The sequence below is a fragment of the Corvus moneduloides genome, chromosome 21 (assembly GCF_009650955.1).
Source record: "Corvus moneduloides isolate bCorMon1 chromosome 21, bCorMon1.pri, whole genome shotgun sequence".
Classification (NCBI taxonomy): Eukaryota; Metazoa; Chordata; class Aves; order Passeriformes; family Corvidae; genus Corvus; species Corvus moneduloides.
The window spans coordinates 1414686-1431366 of NC_045496.1; the positions used below are offsets into that span (position 1 = coordinate 1414686).

The following is a 16681-nucleotide window of genomic DNA, read 5'->3' on the forward strand; positions in this document are numbered from 1 at the left end:
TCTACCTGTAACTGAGGAAGTGCAGCTTTTCCATTGGATTTTAATGAAGGGTTATAGATTAACTTAAATCCAGGTCTTAAACCCCTAAATGCAGTTTAGCCAGTCACAAATATTACCAATATGGCTGTACGTGTTTTCAGGAGTATTGATAAAAATGCATTTAAAAATATGGCAGATTACTTATGGAATTGTCTTTTATCCAGTTATTGGGAAAATGGAAATAACAACCATGTTTTAATAAGGGATTCTGGGGGGATGTTTGAGGACGGGTTTTCAGAAGCCAAGCCCTGCAGTACCAAGCAGGCTTCTCCAGAAGCAGAGAGGTTTTTCTCGTGTGCCACAGTGCCGGGGCATCACGGGTGCTGTTTGTCACTCAGTTGGCAACAGCTGCTTGTGATAAGGATCTGGGGAATCACCTGTAGAGGCTCAGGGTGCCCGGGCGGAAGGGTGGGAGATGTGCTGGGGGGGCAGCCCACCTGCTGTGCCCGGATCAAAGGGCCCCGGGGTCAGGGGGCACATCCCGCTTAAGCAGAGCTGTCTGCTGAATAGCCATTTCAGATTGTAAATCTGGCCGTGATTTCATTAAGTCCTTCTGGCTGCTCTTGGGGCATGAAATAATAAAATTTTATATCCGCTGCCTTTCCTGCTTCTGGCAGCCAGATTGACACATTGTTGTCTGCAGTGTTGTGGTGTTTTCCTTAAGAAAATAAATGGAAACTATTAATTCAGTAGAGACAAGTCATTAAGCAAATGGATTTTAGACTTGTTGTGAATCATACTTTCTTAACAATTTCAAACCTAATGCACAACCAAAGGCTAGCTAGAATGTTAGCTTTTGTTAGGGGTTCTGCCTTCCCAAAAGAATCGATGGAAAGTATGTTACCTTTTTACTGTAACAACATCTTTTAATATGTTGATCATGTTTGTATCTGGTTATAAAACCTCACGATCAAGTTGGTTTATGTTTTGGCAGCAATTTAGCCGTGAAATTACGCAAACCTGGTTTGTGGGAGGGAAGGCAGGGGGTGCTGGTGTTTGATGGCTATGGAGATTTTTTTTGTTTTGTTTCAAATGGAACTATTCAGTAAAACTGTTCACCTGAAAGAAGTTTAACTTGGGATTCCTTTATGGCAGAAAATGCAGAACCTGCCAAGTGTAGCCAGTGGTGATAAAACAGCATTTAGTGTAAACTGGTGTTATTGTTATGGATGAATATTGCTTCTAGCGTGTGATGGGAGCAGGATGAAGGAGCACCCCTTAATACTTCTATTAGAATATGGTTTCTGTGTTTTTGTGAACTTCCACATAAAACATTTAAATGACTCGAGTGTTTGGCTGCCTGTGAGCGGGGCAGGCGGCCGGACTGCGCTTATTTACGGACCTGGTGTTTAAGGCCCCCTGGAGTTTGTTTGAAAAGTTAAGAGATTTTCACAGTAAAGGTGCCATTTCTGAAATTTAAAGTGCTCTTTTCACCAGGAGATAAGTTCTCTCTGATTAAGTCAGTAATTCTTACTAAGCCATGTTTATAGAGGCCATAAACAATGGGTTCAGTGTGCTTGTTAAACCAGCTTTCCATACCTCTCCACTCTTTTAAAAAGAGACATTTAAAATAAAAGGCAGGTGTAGATGTTAGTTTGATTTAGATGGATTTTAGGTGATTAATTATGGCTACAAGTAATTGGGCAAGGATGGTTAAGAAAGGTTTGCAGGAGTGAGATGTGATGCCCATTTTCACTGAATCTCTCCTGACTCAGTACATCCCTGATCTGGAGGAAAATGAGATAAGGCAACTGTAATGTTCATGTTTCCTCTTGGTCCTTGCTTATCCACATTTTTTTTCAGCAAAATATGAACCTACTGAATACAGTCCAGTCTGTTGCTCAGGTATCACTTGTAAAATTTTGCTTAGCTCTTCAGGAAGTTGTGAAATATGGATTGGGACCATGTGTGGCTTGTGGCTGTCCCTTCCCATTTCCAGAAAATTACAACAACACACAAACTGTACTTGTGAAAAATGATCTGTAAGTTTTTGTGATTCATAGAATCCAGTGGGGTTTAATGTGAGAATTGCAGTTGAATGATGGCAATTTTTACTCAAATTCCAACAGGAGAGTAAATACTGTGATTTCCATGTTGGTTGGGGTGATTAGGTGCCAGGTTTAGTGAAAGGAGCGTGTGATTATCTAACAAGAGCCTGTATAACTGTCTGATAATACCTTTATCAAAGGTGATAGTGACAGGAGAGATGATAAAACCAACTAAGGATTAAGATGAACTGGTCAGTCTGCATTTCTGTAGAATGAGCCACAATTGGACCATCAAAAAATTATATGTTTTTGAATGCATTGCTGGACAGATGCTATTAATCAAGTCAGTCTCCAGTGTTTTATTAAATCTGAGCGTTGGTCTCAAGGGAAATCCACTGCCTTTGTACAAATATTGCAAAGCTTTACAGTGAGGTTGAGCTCTTGGGGATGTAAAGGTGCAGCCCAGCAGAGTTTAACATCAGCTTCCTTTCGGATATGGTGATTTCTGGGCCAGGTGTGGGGTGATCACATTGAGCAGCATTTACAGTCCCTGCACCATGAGGGCATCCTTCTGGGTTATCCTCCCTGGCTGAGCCCTGTGTGGCACAAGCCTGTTCTGTGCTCCAGAAAACCCCGCATTTTGCTTAAGGGGAGGTGCAGATTCACCACCAGACGTACACAAACACCCCTGGCCCGTTCACCGTGCGTGTGCTGCTTCTTCGGCAGCAAGCAGGAGAAGGGTTTCCTTCCTTCTGTCTTGTCCTGCCAGCACTCGAGGCTGACAAGCTTCTGGCTTTGGTTAAGTACTTTGCAAGACCTTTTTGTTGGAGGTTTTCAGAGTCCTCTGAGTATAAGTGAGATTTTTAATTTTCTGAAACAGGAAGGAGCAAATCAGTTTGTCTGGTGCTTCCGGACTCCTAGAAGGAGCAAGGCTCCTGGATTGCTTTAGAGTTTATCAGATGCAGCCAACGGGGTGACCTTTGGTTCCTGAAAGCAAAGTACCTGGTTTGTCAGGCAGTGCTGGAGCTCTTTATATGGAAAGCATTAAATGCAATATTCTTCTATTTAAGTTGAAGAAATGTCTCATGAAGACCTAAACTTAAATGTCTACAAAGTGGTTTTATGGTTGTTGGGGTTTTTTTCAGCCCTAAGTACACAGCAGTTTGCTTTATAGACAGAGGACTGAGCCTTGAAAACTGAGGGTAATTATTTAGCTGCCTAAGGCTCAACTTTGCCATTGTTTTAGGACTTCAGTTCCTTTCGTTTAAAGGAAACAATTCCCTCCACCCCACAAAACCTTAATTAAAAATTGAGTTTGTTTTTGTTCACTTTCCTGCTCAGTAACTTTCATTTGGTCCTGTGTGTAGGTAGGTAGGTACTTAAACATTTTATTTACAGTGTCACTGGGAAATTTCCTCAATTATCCTATTCTGTAATTCCAGTTTTTCTGATTTTGAATTTTCAAAGCTTTATTTGAAGACATAAAACCTGTGTGATTAGTCAGTCAAAAAAAAAAAAAAAAAAATTCAAGTCTCCTGTTAGTGGAAGAAGTATTAAGTATTTAAATGCTGCTCTGTTTGGTACCAGTGACTCATTTACTGTTGTTTAAGCAGGGAAATCAAGATCCATTTTACTTAAATGCAGTTGTAAACTTATCTTTATTAGAGTTCCAAAATTCAACCTGGAATTTGTAAACCAGTTCCCATCCGTGACTTAATGCAACTCCTAACTCCCGGAAAATTCACTCTTTATTGTTATTTACATTAATTTCTAAATATAAAAAGATATGCTTGAAATCCTGACTTGACTAGAAACTATTAAATGTGCAAACAGGGCACCAAGACAAACTTTAGTAGAGGTACTTGAAATAAATCTTCACTTGAATAATCACAGACTCTCTGGTTTGACAAATTTCAGTGTGCATGATGCTAAGAACTTCTCTCTGCCAACTGAAGGTTAATTTTTTAGCATTGTAAAATGAATAAATAAATTAAAAATGAAGTCAGGAATGTTGATTGTTTTTAAGATGGTTGAGGTTCTGTAATGCCATGTCATTCTGCCATCACTTGTGTCCTTCATGCATAAAATTTAATTCCCCATACTTATATTTTCCTTTCCCTTTTCCTGAATTTGCTCTGATATAGAAAGTAAGAAGCATGGCCCTGGAAGATGTGGTGATTCTCAATGTAGACACCAACACACTGGAAACTCCTTTTGATGACCTTCAGAGCCTCCCCAATGATGTGGTATGTATGGAGTGATTGATCCAAGGTTCCGTTCCCTGGCAGCAATTCCTGCTCAGTGTGTGACCGACGGGTCTCACTGGGGACTCTCGTTGGTAGCACTGAACTGCTTTACCTCAATTCTTGCTGTCCCAAAGTGTTCAGGAATGTTTGTTTGAACACTTGCAGACAAGCATTGAAGCCTCCCAGTGAAAATCAGCTAATGCTCACGTGAGCTAGAAATCCTGCATCTTTAGTTAACTTTTGTTTCCAAATGAAATTGTGTGAGGTTTTTTCCGGTGACTGCTTCCAGGTGAGCTTTAAGGAACTTCGTGCATTTTACATCCTGAGATATGATATGAAATGGATGCCTTCACATTCACTTCAATCACTGCTAGAACTCGGAACTCATTTTCTTTCTCATTCACCCTTTTTATTGGTAAATTTCATGTTTTTAATAACTTGATAGTAATGGCGTATAAATACTTGACATTTAATGGGACACAAAGACATCCCACTTGCTGCTGCAATCATCTCCACTGAAGAAGCTGAGAGGGGAGAGCAGAAGAGTGAGAGTGTCAGGAGTTGTTTTTAAGGCAGAGAATGAATGTTTAGGAGAACATTGCAGGGGAAAATCTGGATTTCCTTTGCTGGTTGGAAATATTGTGCTGACAGTTAGATCTGAACATTTTTATGTGCAGTTGAGAAATAGAATTGATATGCAGGGAGCTTAGTATAAGCTGGTGGGTGAGGAGAAGCTGCAGTAAGGGTGAATGCCCAGTGCCTGCTGCTGTGACACCCCGGCATTCCGACAGGATCTGTTCTTCAAAAACAGGGAGCTCTGAGGAAAGGGCCATCTTGATTGTGAACATTTTGGCTTTAGTCAAGCATTTAGTCTGTAAAAGATGATTCCGTGATTTTTTCTGGCTTTATATAGTTTTTCATTTTGATTTCACTCCCAGCATCCAAATCTGCCAGCTGGTCACTGCTCGTGCCATTATCCACAACCCGGGAATGACAGACTTGTAAATTTCATGGAATTATGTAAGAAATGTCTGGATACAGTGAGCACGGGGCCTCAAACATGTATATGATTTGTCAACAATCAAGTATTATATTAGATTTTATGAGACTTCATTAAAGGAGCTGTTGTGGGCACATTGTAGAACATCAGAAGAGACTTCTCCAATAAACACAAAACTTCAAGCTTTGGAATGTAATAAATTTTAAGAGACTTCCTTCCTTTCATTATTTACTTTTACTTCACTTTTATAACAGTAGAGAGTTGTGTTTTATTAGTTCAAATTTCTTGATTCAGTTTTCCACAGGTCTATTTAAAAGCTCCATTTTATCTCGGAGGATGTTGAGAGCAGAGCAGAGGAAGTGCTGCCAGCAAATTCAATTAACTGGCAGGGCTCACCAGTAGCGTATGTGGGGTATTTTTTTTCACAACTGCTATATAAATACAGCTGGGATTAATATTTTTCACAACAAAGCTTTAAGTTGAGTCGTGTTGCGTTGTGTAATTAATGTTTGGGCTGGGGGTTTATGTGGGATTTAGCTCTGGCGCATTCTTGCAGTTACCTGGATGATGCAGTTCCCCCTCCAGGTCTTTCCCTTCACACGGTTCCAGAGTTGGCTTTGACCACTAGAGAGCAGCTGCTCTGCTGTGCAAGAATTGAATTTCTGTCAGTTCTTTCATGCATCATGTGTTTGGAACTGTAAGTGGATCAAGTTGTTCATCTCAGCAGGGAGACACTAAAGCCAATCCATTATACTTTTTTTTTCTTTTCTCTTTTTTTCCTTTTTGCTTCCCTGGGAGATTTTGGGAGTGTGTCTCCCCACTGGTCTTAGTCTAAGATGCATTTATGATCTGAGAAACTAAAAATGTCTTCAAGAGTTTCCTGATCGTAAATGCCTGTTACATCAAGCTACTCTGCCAATTTTGCTACTTAATGTGAGCAGTGAGCAATTCATGCACTGCTGAATAGACAAAATTTACTTTGCTAAATTAAATCTTATCTATATTCATCAGTGAGCAAAAACATCTTCTCTGTGGTGCATTCACCATCAGGTAATTAATCCAGTGGAAAATTTCTAAAGCTGTTTTCCCCCTCTCCTTGAACCGCTTTTTAAATGAATTGAAGGAAGTCTTATGATTATTTTAGAGCCTCGGGTAGTTAGTTGTTCTTGAGTTTCATGATAGTGATGTTGCTATCTAAACTGGTTCTTGGAAATCAAGAATGAACTGTTCTTTAATCCTTAATTCTTAGGATCCAAACAAACATAGGACCCAGTGAAAGGTCTCTCCGGTGAGAATTTTTGTCAGAGGAGCTGGACAGACTTGAGGCAGTTTCAGCAGAGTCAGCTCAAGTTGTTCCTTTGCCCCAGTTTACCTCAGCAGTACCTGCTGGCTGTCAGGCTTCTGAAGTGGTCAGGTCATGTCCCTGAAAATCAAGGTTTGTGCTACTGTGGTACTGATTAACTATTTGAAATATGAAAACCTGCCCCTCCTTCACCTTCTGCTTCTGATGTATTGCTGGAAATCTGGCAGCATGGGAGCACCCTGGGAAGTAACTTTCCTTTTAAAATAATCAATATTAAAAAAAGAGATTTATTAAGGACTGTGATTACAATAAGTGCATCTGCTGCTGACAAGTCTCCTACACCACCGTCTGTGTTGCAACGAATAGCAAAGAGGGGGTAGTAATTTTTTTTTATGCAACCCGTATGGATTTTTCATGTATTTCCAAATAAGTGTCATCTTCTAGTCATAGTTGTAGTCAGAGCCCCACGTTACAAAGAATAAAGCATAAGCTTGCTCTGTCAGCTCATAGTTGTTGCTAAATGAAGGCCCGGGCGCGTGTGCCGGGGGATGGCGCAGAGCCGGGGGGCTGGGGGTGTGCAGGGCCTCTGCGTGTCCCGGGCTCTCAGGCTCAGCTCTGGGGCTCCTGCTGCCATTCTCCACCGAGCCACCACGGGGAGGAATCCAGGGCTGCTGGTTTTCACACAGGGAAATGAGCTGCTTCCAGGGTAGCCAGGAGTACCAAACTGCAGCTCTGTAGCCAAACCATTCTCCTAAAGGTGAATCCATTTTTATTTCTTACGCTGTGTTTGCAGTGGAACGTTTCTTGCTTTATTCATGTTGACAGCTGAAAAGCCTTGGACCTAATTAAAAGAATTTCCACTAGCACCTTTACTGAACCATTTCATTCTGCTGCATTGCACAGATTGCATTCTGAAACATGGTGAGAGTTGAAATTGGACCTTTAAACCTCAACTGCCAGAAGTATAAAAATCTTCTTTAAAAACACTCTCAGGATAGACTGCATGTATATGTGTCTGTTTGGCTAGAAATAATCCTCATTTTCAGTGGTCACAATTTGAGGTTTTTTAAAGTATCACTGCCTCTTTAGGCAGGAAACAACCCTAATTCTGCTTGTATAGTCTACTTTGTATTACATACTAATTTATTCCAGAGAGTAAACATGAGGGTGTTTTGGGGTTGTTTTTTTTTGCTACTTGTTAGTATATTTAAATATGTTGTTGTTAAAATTTTTTTTGTTAAAAAATTGACATGCCTATTGCAGTAATCCCACATATATATAAAATGGACATCCTACAGTGTCTGAGGAAGTAGCAAAATACCAGTCAATATTCTGCTTCTGTCCCAACCAAGCGAGCTGAAGCACAGAAAGGCTGTGACCAGCCCTCTGAACTCCTGGTTTGTTTAAAACAAAGCACAGAGCTTTTTCTTTCTTTATAGATGGAAGGTTCTTTACCTTCACATGAATGTTTAAAGAAAACCCCTTATAACAATGTTTGAGATTGTTGAAAGTTGCTTAGAGCTCTGGCATTTTATTACACTTTTAAGATGTTACCTTTAAATGGTTTACATAAGTTAATATAGAAAATAAAAGCATATTTCATCCCTACAAGTCTAGACCCCTTCAAACATGAAGTATGCTGTTTGGGTTTGAAAATCTGGTGAAGCTTTTCTATTTAGAGGATTACAGAACTCCTTGACGAATGTTATCTCAGTGAATAGGAGTGAGCTTATTTTATGGACTTTAGACTAAATCTGGTATCATGTGTTATGTTAATATGGGTTTGTGGGCTCATTAATGCGTGGATCATTGGCATAAGCATTCAGATTTATAAACAGTGCTGGACACGCTCTTGGTTATTTCTGTTATACTAAATAATGAAACGCCTTTTACAGCAGAATCTGCAGAATATTTTTAAGGAAATGTCTTTGCAACTGTTTTAGTAAACACAAGTGCAGAGATAACATCTAGTTCTAAAAGAAAAGTGAGTAATGCCCGGCATGGATTCTATATTTAACACCCATGGAGAACGATGAGGAGTCACTGTGCCCTCCCCAAATCCAATACTGCTGCAGGAGGAAGTTAGGGAGGTGCTACAGGAGGGATGGAACTGAGGCACTCATGAACAGGTCAGGAAAATCAGGCTGCCCTGGGCTACGCAGGCAGGCTGGTGGCAACACCCCAAGGCTGAGAAACCTCAACTCGTCCAGTAGGATTTTGGAGATATGGATGAGGCCACAACAAGCTTTCGTTAAGAGCTGGAGGATGGGAAGAAGGTCTTGAAAGTTAATTCGAACATTTGAACCATCAGGTTATATTTTATGAGGTGTATTTCATACTCTCTGAAAACAGTTAGTTATGGTCACTACCAGAGGGATCTGCTCACTCTGTCAATAATATTCCTACAGCGTTTCTTGCGTAGTGTGAAGTACACAGAGCTACCCCATGGAGATTTTCAGTATGGCATTTGGAAAAGGAAGATTTGATAGTTATTGGCTCTTTCTGTTAAATTCATCATATGGATATTTATGGAGTCAGTCATGTTCTCCTGCAAATCGGGATAACTAGGGATTTCCTGCTGTTCTGCTTTCCTCCTGAAATGGTGGCTCCTGCCTGTTTTTTGTGTCAGGTATCTCACTAAACTCGGGCTTTGCACGTGGCACGGCCGCGGCCTCTAAAAGCACCACCTGAGTTTCTTTCAAGAACCAGTGCCCAGGTAGTTGGGTTTGTGTTGCTCTGAGTTGTGCGAGATCTGAGTCAGCTTGGCCTGGTTCTGTGCGCGGCCCTGGGAGGGAGCCGTGAGGGGCGGCCGGGGCAGGACACAGCGGCTCCCGGGTATGGCCGAGCCCTCAGCTAACAACTCCAAAAAGCTGTGAGAACACCAAAAAGCCCCAGGACTCAGCGAGGAAAAAATGTGAGGAGTTAAGAGCGGCAGGAGGAGCTGCCGGGACTGACATCAGAGGAGGGGAGGTGGAGACGGGGCGGGGAGTTGGGCCGGTAGAAAGGTGGCGGCGGGGGAAGGTGTTTAAGTTTCTGTCTTTGTTTCTCAGTATCTGACCGTATTTTAATTGCCAATAAATTAAATTAATTTTCCACATTCGAGCCTGTGGCTCGTGGGTACATACCTCCTTGAGCCCCCAAGCCTGTTGTGCGTTGTTTCCCCCGAGTGCTGCTGAGAGGCAGCGGAGGGCGGCTGGGCCGCGGTCCGGGATCCTGCCGAGGGTACCCCCACAGACAGAAATACAGCCCTTCCGGGGTCATTTCCCATTCAGGCTCTGAAATACGAGGGAATATAACCTTTAAAAACCCTTGTATTTGTGGCAAACAAAATTTTCAGACCTTCAGTATTTGTTCCTCGCCTTGGTAGTGATGGATGGCCTGGTTGTGCAGAGTTTCTCTTATTAATCTGATGTTTGAATTAATTTAGCTGCAATTATTTAATGGATTCTAATCAAGAGTGACACAACTTCATGGGCTACCTTTTAAAAAGTACTCAACAGCATGTTAACAGTGGATTTTAAGTAGGAGGGAAGGTTCAATGAAGCTTTTAGTGTCCTATTGGTTTCTGAATAGAATCCGGTCATATCTTAGAGAAGCAAAACAGCTTGAAAAGTAATGCTTTTAGAACTGAAAAATTCAACCCTGAATTCACAATGTCGCCTTTTGTCAGAACTGCTGCTGTGGTTAGCACATTTTTCATTTAGCTGTGTCCCAATGTGTTGCGCTTTGTTTGTGATATGAGAGTGATCTAGACCTGCTGTGTGATTTCAGGTTTCTGCCCTGAAGAACAGATTGAAGAAAGTCTCTACAACCACTGGAGATGGTGTTGCAAGAGCGTTTCTAAAAGCACAAGCAGCTTTCTTTGGGAGCTACAGAAACGCCCTGAAAATTGAACCCGTAAGTAGGCAATTAGTAGGCATAAGATGTAAATCTGCAGCTGTGGTGGAGAAAAAAACCTGACAATTCAAAGTGTAGCATAACCTGCTTTTCCTAAGGTCAGTGTGGTGGCTCTTTGGCTGACTGGTACTGAAAACAGTGTTCAAGTCTCCAAAATGAAAGAGGTGCAACGAGCATGATCCATCACACAGGGAAAAACCTTCTTACGGGAAGGTATGGGTGTTGCTTAGTTTTGAAGGCAGTCAAGTTAGAGGAGAGATGATGAAAAAGAATAAATTAATGATCATAAGAGGCTAGTGCAGAGCTGACCATTTCCTCCTCTGCAAAAGCAGTCTCTTCATTGTGTTTTCATGTTAAAAGGTGGTGTATTTGGCATTCTCCTGTTCTTTGAAGATTAACGAAAATATCTGGCCTGCAGACATGGGATAAATTTAATTTTAACCATGATATTAAATGGTTACATGGCCAAAAGTTGAACGATGGGTATAGTGTTTCTTGAGGATTTCAGTAGGTAAAGTCTGTCCGATACTGTAGTTTGTCTTGTTATTTTTAAAGCTAGGAGGAAAACACAGCTTAGCCTGACTTTTAAAAAGCCCAGTTATCACCATCAAATAAGTATCATTTCAACGATTCATATTCAGGTTTCAAAAATGACTTTTCAAGTCAGCACAAGTCCTTCCACATCTTACTGGGGCAATCTCTGTGTGTGGAAAAAATACATTTTATTGATTTGTATGTGTATGTCTGGATGTAAGAACTGGGCTTTTAAAGCATCTCAGGTGAAATAATGGGAGGTATTTAAAAGGGGGTCCATATAAATGACAAAGATGGAACCAGCGAGGCACTCTGGCTGTGAGCCTCCTTTATCCCTGCTGGGGAGACACTGACTTCCCCCCATCCGTGCAGGCTTCCTTGTTCTCCAGTGCTCCTCCCTGTAGTTGCCAGGCAACTCTGGGAATATTGGTGTATGCTTTGCCTGGATGTGTGTGTGAGATTAACTAGTTAAGGGGTTTATGAAGGAAAATAAAAATTTAAATTGCTGTTCTGGAAATACCATCTGGTATTTTGAAGGCTGAATGTTAAAGATGAACATTTGAAATGAGCTGACAGTGGCACGCCCCTAGAAAGTGCAAGTTTGAGGGACAGCTAACCTGAGGAAGTAGCAGAAATAGTTTTGTTTGCTTATCATTCCATCAAAGAAAACTTGTAAATATAGCTGCACAAATATGTCATAAAATTCACTTTAATAATCAGGAAGTGGAAAATTTCAGGGCTTTCTTTCCTAAGGCTTTTTGTAAATCAATAGTTTGATTTGTGATTATACCTTTTAGTATTAAGATTTATATAAAGAAAATTTGCAAGTGTTTTATGTTAATGTATCACCTTCACATGGATTAAGTGGGCATAAGCAATACCAAACATGAGGTGGTTCTTTGCATTTCATATCCTGTAACTCCAGAAACCTGACTGTTCATTTAAAATCGTTGATAATTAGAAAATAAATTCAAAGCAGCAGCTTTTCTTCCATTCATAGTGTCTCTCTCTTAAGACAGTTTAATTTCACAGACTATCTCATTGGTATGAGCTGACTTTTTAGGATAAATAATCTGTGTAGGCCCAGAATGTGTCACAGAGCAGCTCTTAATTCACATTATTATACTTTAGCATGGCAAGAGCTCTTATTCTGTTCAGAGGTTTTTACTCTAGACGTACAAGGTTGTGTAATGTGCATATAAACAGAACATGGGCAATGAGTTTTCTGTTGCAACGAACTTTCTGAGGCCTTTGATAACAGAAATTGCATGAAAAAAACATATACAAGTAATACAGTTGGCAAGCATAATAATAATAGTAATATTTACTCGACAAAATAACTGATGCAGTGCTGTTTCCTACAGTGTTTGCCATAGCTGCACTAAGGCAGTTTTAAATGCAGAGGAGTGTCTGTTGGGTGTGATGTACTCACAGCCCCCACAAACCTCTGTTGCTATTAAGTCCAGTCAAACACAGTAGTGGCTGGGTGTTCACTGGGCTCTACTGAGGCAGATTATCTCGGTGCATATGGCTTAAATGTCTACCAGTGACACCAGTGTGAGCATTTTGTTCACTTGAATGGCTTTTTTCAAATCCACAATTTTTTTGCTGTTTGCAGAGGGAATGTTTTTATCTCTTCTAAATATTTAATTCACACAAGTAGGTCATCTTCAGCAGAACTATCTGTGTGATCACGAGTTGTATGTAAAGGTGCTTTGTAGGACTGAGCAGTTGGGGGATGTTGGGAAGCGAGGCTCAGATTTTCGGCATGGGAGCCGTGGCCGTGCACTTTCTTCTGCTGACACCTAGTGGTTCCAGGCATTCCAGTCGGACTCTCCCAATGTTTGTGAAGGACACCCCCCCACACCTGTGGGTCGAGTTAAGCTCCGGGTGGGGCTGGCCCAGAGCAATGAGGTGTGGGTGTGACCCAGCAGGATGTGGGACCTGTAGGGCGGTGCTGCTGCTGCAGCCTCAGCCCTGTGGGGTTTGTTCCCCCTTGCTGTGGGGGCTGCACTCCAGGTTCTGCTGGGATGTGAAGGCATCACAAATGACAAGAGTTCTGCCTGTTCTCTGGCACTGCAGCGATTCTGGCAGGGGCTGGTACTTCTAGGAAACCACTGCATCACATCCTCTTAATATGTTGTAAATACTCCTCCAGGAGCTACACTTTTCACATGGAGCCGGGCCCATGAGTATTGATACCTCCTTGCATGCATTGGGAAGTACTGAGGATAACTGAATCTCTTCAGTTGAAGCATCAATTAATTTCTCTTTGTCTTCATGGTTAATTATTCAGTTTTATTCAGGTTTATTAGCCTGAGCAACCATTAGTTGTAAACTGGATAATTTCTGATTAATTTGAATTGTTTTGAAATGATTTGGTTTAAATTTAACCTAAATATTCCTTGGATGCATCCACTCTAGAGTAAGCAGAAAATCTGAGGCAGAGTCAGTGTGCTTTTCTATTTCCACGCTTTTGATGTGCTTCCATTGCTGGAGTTACTTTCTAATTTGTGAATTGGTGCTCTTAATGTGCAACTACTTATTGAAACTCATAGATGTATATTATATACTCCAGTTTTCACTCTGGTTTAGCTGAACTACACTGGATGTAGGAATGTATATTATGTGCACATTGCTGCCTAAGTTCTGTTATCCTGTCAAAGCCTGATAATTTATATTTGGGTTTTAAATAGAGAAGACCATGTACTACCAATTTGTAACTTTGATACAAATTTTCTCTTAATATGATGCAATTTGAGCATCAAACCATTATGAATAGGAGGAAATAAGTTTTCTTTTTCAACATAACACTCAATTCAACTTATGGAGATAATTAATGCATTAATTATTTTATATGAATCTCTTGAACAGACACAATAAATGCCTTCAACAGTTCCAGATCCATGAGATCAGAGTCAGAAAAGTGGATGATATTTGGTGCAGAGTAAAAAAGCAAATGCCAGATGAGTCAAAAAGGAAATTTCGTTGGAATGTATGTGCAGTAATATAAAGCAAGTGCATGCTACATACTGGTGCATAATTCATTTTGCAAAGGCTTTGTAGCATTCAATGCTTTATCTACTATGAAGTATGATTGTTGCCATGGTGAATTATTTTTTTAAGTTATTCAGTGGAAGAGTAAATAGTTATTTCCAACTCCTGATAATTGCCACATCCCAGTTCCTTCCTCTCCATGGCCATCTTCTGCCTAGCTTCTTTTCCTTGCATGTATATTTTAAAGGCACACACACTGCATGCGGAGTAGATACTTCCCTGTCACCAGAGCTGTCTCCACAGTTCAGAGCTTTAGGAGTGTTTGTCCATCTGTAGAAAATATGAAGAGGGATGATCCCCAATGCTGATATAACTTGTGCACAGACCTGTTAAAATGAATGCGAAGCTGTAGGGGAAACAGTGAGTAGAAGCTTGTTAAATAAAACTTTTCGTTTCACTTGCAGTTTTGTTAAGTTTCTTTTAAAGTTAGTGCTGATGTGTATAGCATCAGGAATTTTCTCCCACCCATCTTTACTCTTTTCCTCTTCAAGTGGTTGAGCTCTCAAATCCATGCCTGTAGAGACAGTCTAGGGGTACCTAAATGACAGTAATTTCTAAATGGCATCCTGGTGACTTTACTAACAGGTAGGAGTAGACAATGAGAATCGCACTGACAGCTTGTAAGATCTTTTTTTTTGTGGTAAAAATGGAGATAAATTGAGTTTCTCTATATCCTGGGACTGAAATTTAAGACTTTTTTCTTCCTACTCTGAAGATTCTGTGTTTTGTGACATTTTAAAAACCCTAGTTTTCAGCAATCTCCCTTAGAAGCCACCTGTAACTGTTGCTGTGTTTTGTCATCTATGGGAAGTGCCGAATCCACAGTCACTGACTGGAAAAGATTTAGTGGGGAAACACAGTTTTGTTTGTTTTCTGTGTAATGTTTGTTTTCATTTCAATTCTGTTGCTGTTTCCTCTTTGAGCCTTACTGTTGCTATAGACAAATTTCTGCTTTTGCTGTTTTAAACCTTAAAAATGGCTCTTTTTCTAACAAGCAGTTACTGTTCTTCAAAATGGCATTTATTATTCTACATCTAAGTCTGTTGAGATATACATATGTTAATGAACCTGAAAAGACATTTTCTTTAATCTCTTCTAGCAGTCTGGTATGTAGTAAATAGAATTGTTTTGTAATTTTCAAACTGTGATAAGATCCTATGTTATCTAATTCTGTATGCCACACGAAGGGGAGGTGAAGCCCAGAATTCTGAGGGGAAGGTAATAAAAAGTAATATTTGAGAAAGTTAACGTGACCCTCTGCTGATTGTGGGTTTCTGGCCTGAAACATGCAGGCAAACTTCCCTGTCCATCATACATGTTAAAGTAAAAATCCAGCAAAACCCAAATCAAAGCAAAAATAGCAAACGCCCACTGCACCCCCACGCCCTTTAAAATCCAGCGTGGGAATGGTTTTGGGTCCAGGAACTTTGCCCAAAGTAGGGGATGGGGTGCTCTGCATCTCACCTTGCAGTAATAGCTGAAATGTGAAGTTCCTTTGAGGGTGGTGTCAGAATGCTGATGTACACAGGTCTGCTTTGAGATTATTAATGTTTACCTGCTTCGTGCTGATGTTTAGGTTTTTGTGGTCACTTAGTTTGTGGAACCTTTGAGCAAGCTGAGGAGAACTGTCTTTGGTTTTGTTGTCTGAGTAACTTTGCAGCCCCCTAGAAGTTGTGTGTTCAGCCATCAGCCTGGATCAGGTCACTCCGCGTCTTCTGTGGTGGTGCTGCAGAAATAAAAGGAGCTTTGTTCCAAAGCCTCTCAATCTCCCTATTACAGGGCAGGCTCTGCAGGGAGCAGCAGTCTGTGGTCTGTCCGTTTTGCTGTGTGAGGATTTGGATATTCACTTATTCGGCTTTGCCTCTCACACCTGATTCTGGAGTTTGTGCTATTTGATGCACTTACTTGTTTTTGTTCTTCTCAATTTGTTTCAAGCCTTTGGTTGTTTGTTTTAGGCTGACTCTTGCCTGTGTTTTCACTGCGTTGTCTCCTGATACTTCAGTTCTAATTGCAAGTGCACAGCCTCGTGCAAATGCCTCCATGCAGGAGAACTTGGAGATATTTCCTGAACTAATAAAGCGCAGGGGACTTGGAGGGGAACAATGAGGCACGTAAATAAACACAAAGCAGAAAATAACATCACCCTTGAATTCAGCTTCTGTGTGAGGTACTCAGTGTCTGTATGTTTTTTTCAAATGAGCTGTTATATCTGGTATTAGGAAAAAAAAAACCACCAACACACACAAACCCATGAAAAACCCCACCCCAAGGACCTTTCAGGCAGGTAGGCAAGGAGTGAAATGAACATTCTCAGTAGTGTGAGCAGCTATACAACTAAAGAGAAAGTATCACTTCCCATGACAGAAGATGGTGGGAGAGATTTTCGGATTTGGATTTGTAAAGTAGCCTTCAGTAGCAGATAAAGTTGATGAAATTATGATAAAAATTAGAATATTTAGTCAGGGAAGTCATACCACTCTGGGCTTTCACGGTGTGTATTGTGTATGAATGGAAGTGTGCAGTTTGTACTGGTGTGGTACCAAAGGAGGCAGGTGAAAGGCAGTAAATCCCAATTAGCTGTAATGATTTGCATAGCTGGGTGATGGAGCTTGTGCAG

At 40.8% G+C, this 16681-nt stretch overlaps 1 protein-coding gene across 6 annotated transcripts in view; it reads left to right on the top strand.

Moving 5' to 3' along the window:
• DENND1A (DENN domain containing 1A) overlaps positions 1-16681 on the top strand; it is a 165412-nt gene that overhangs the window by 95939 nt on the left and 52792 nt on the right. For all 6 annotated transcript variants that reach the window (XM_032131045.1, XM_032131047.1, XM_032131049.1 and 3 more), the window contains 2 exons: positions 4172-4273; positions 10348-10473. In XM_032131045.1, coding sequence (XP_031986936.1) covers positions 4172-4273; positions 10348-10473 — 228 coding nt within the window. The remainder of the gene's footprint in view (positions 1-4171; positions 4274-10347; positions 10474-16681) is intronic.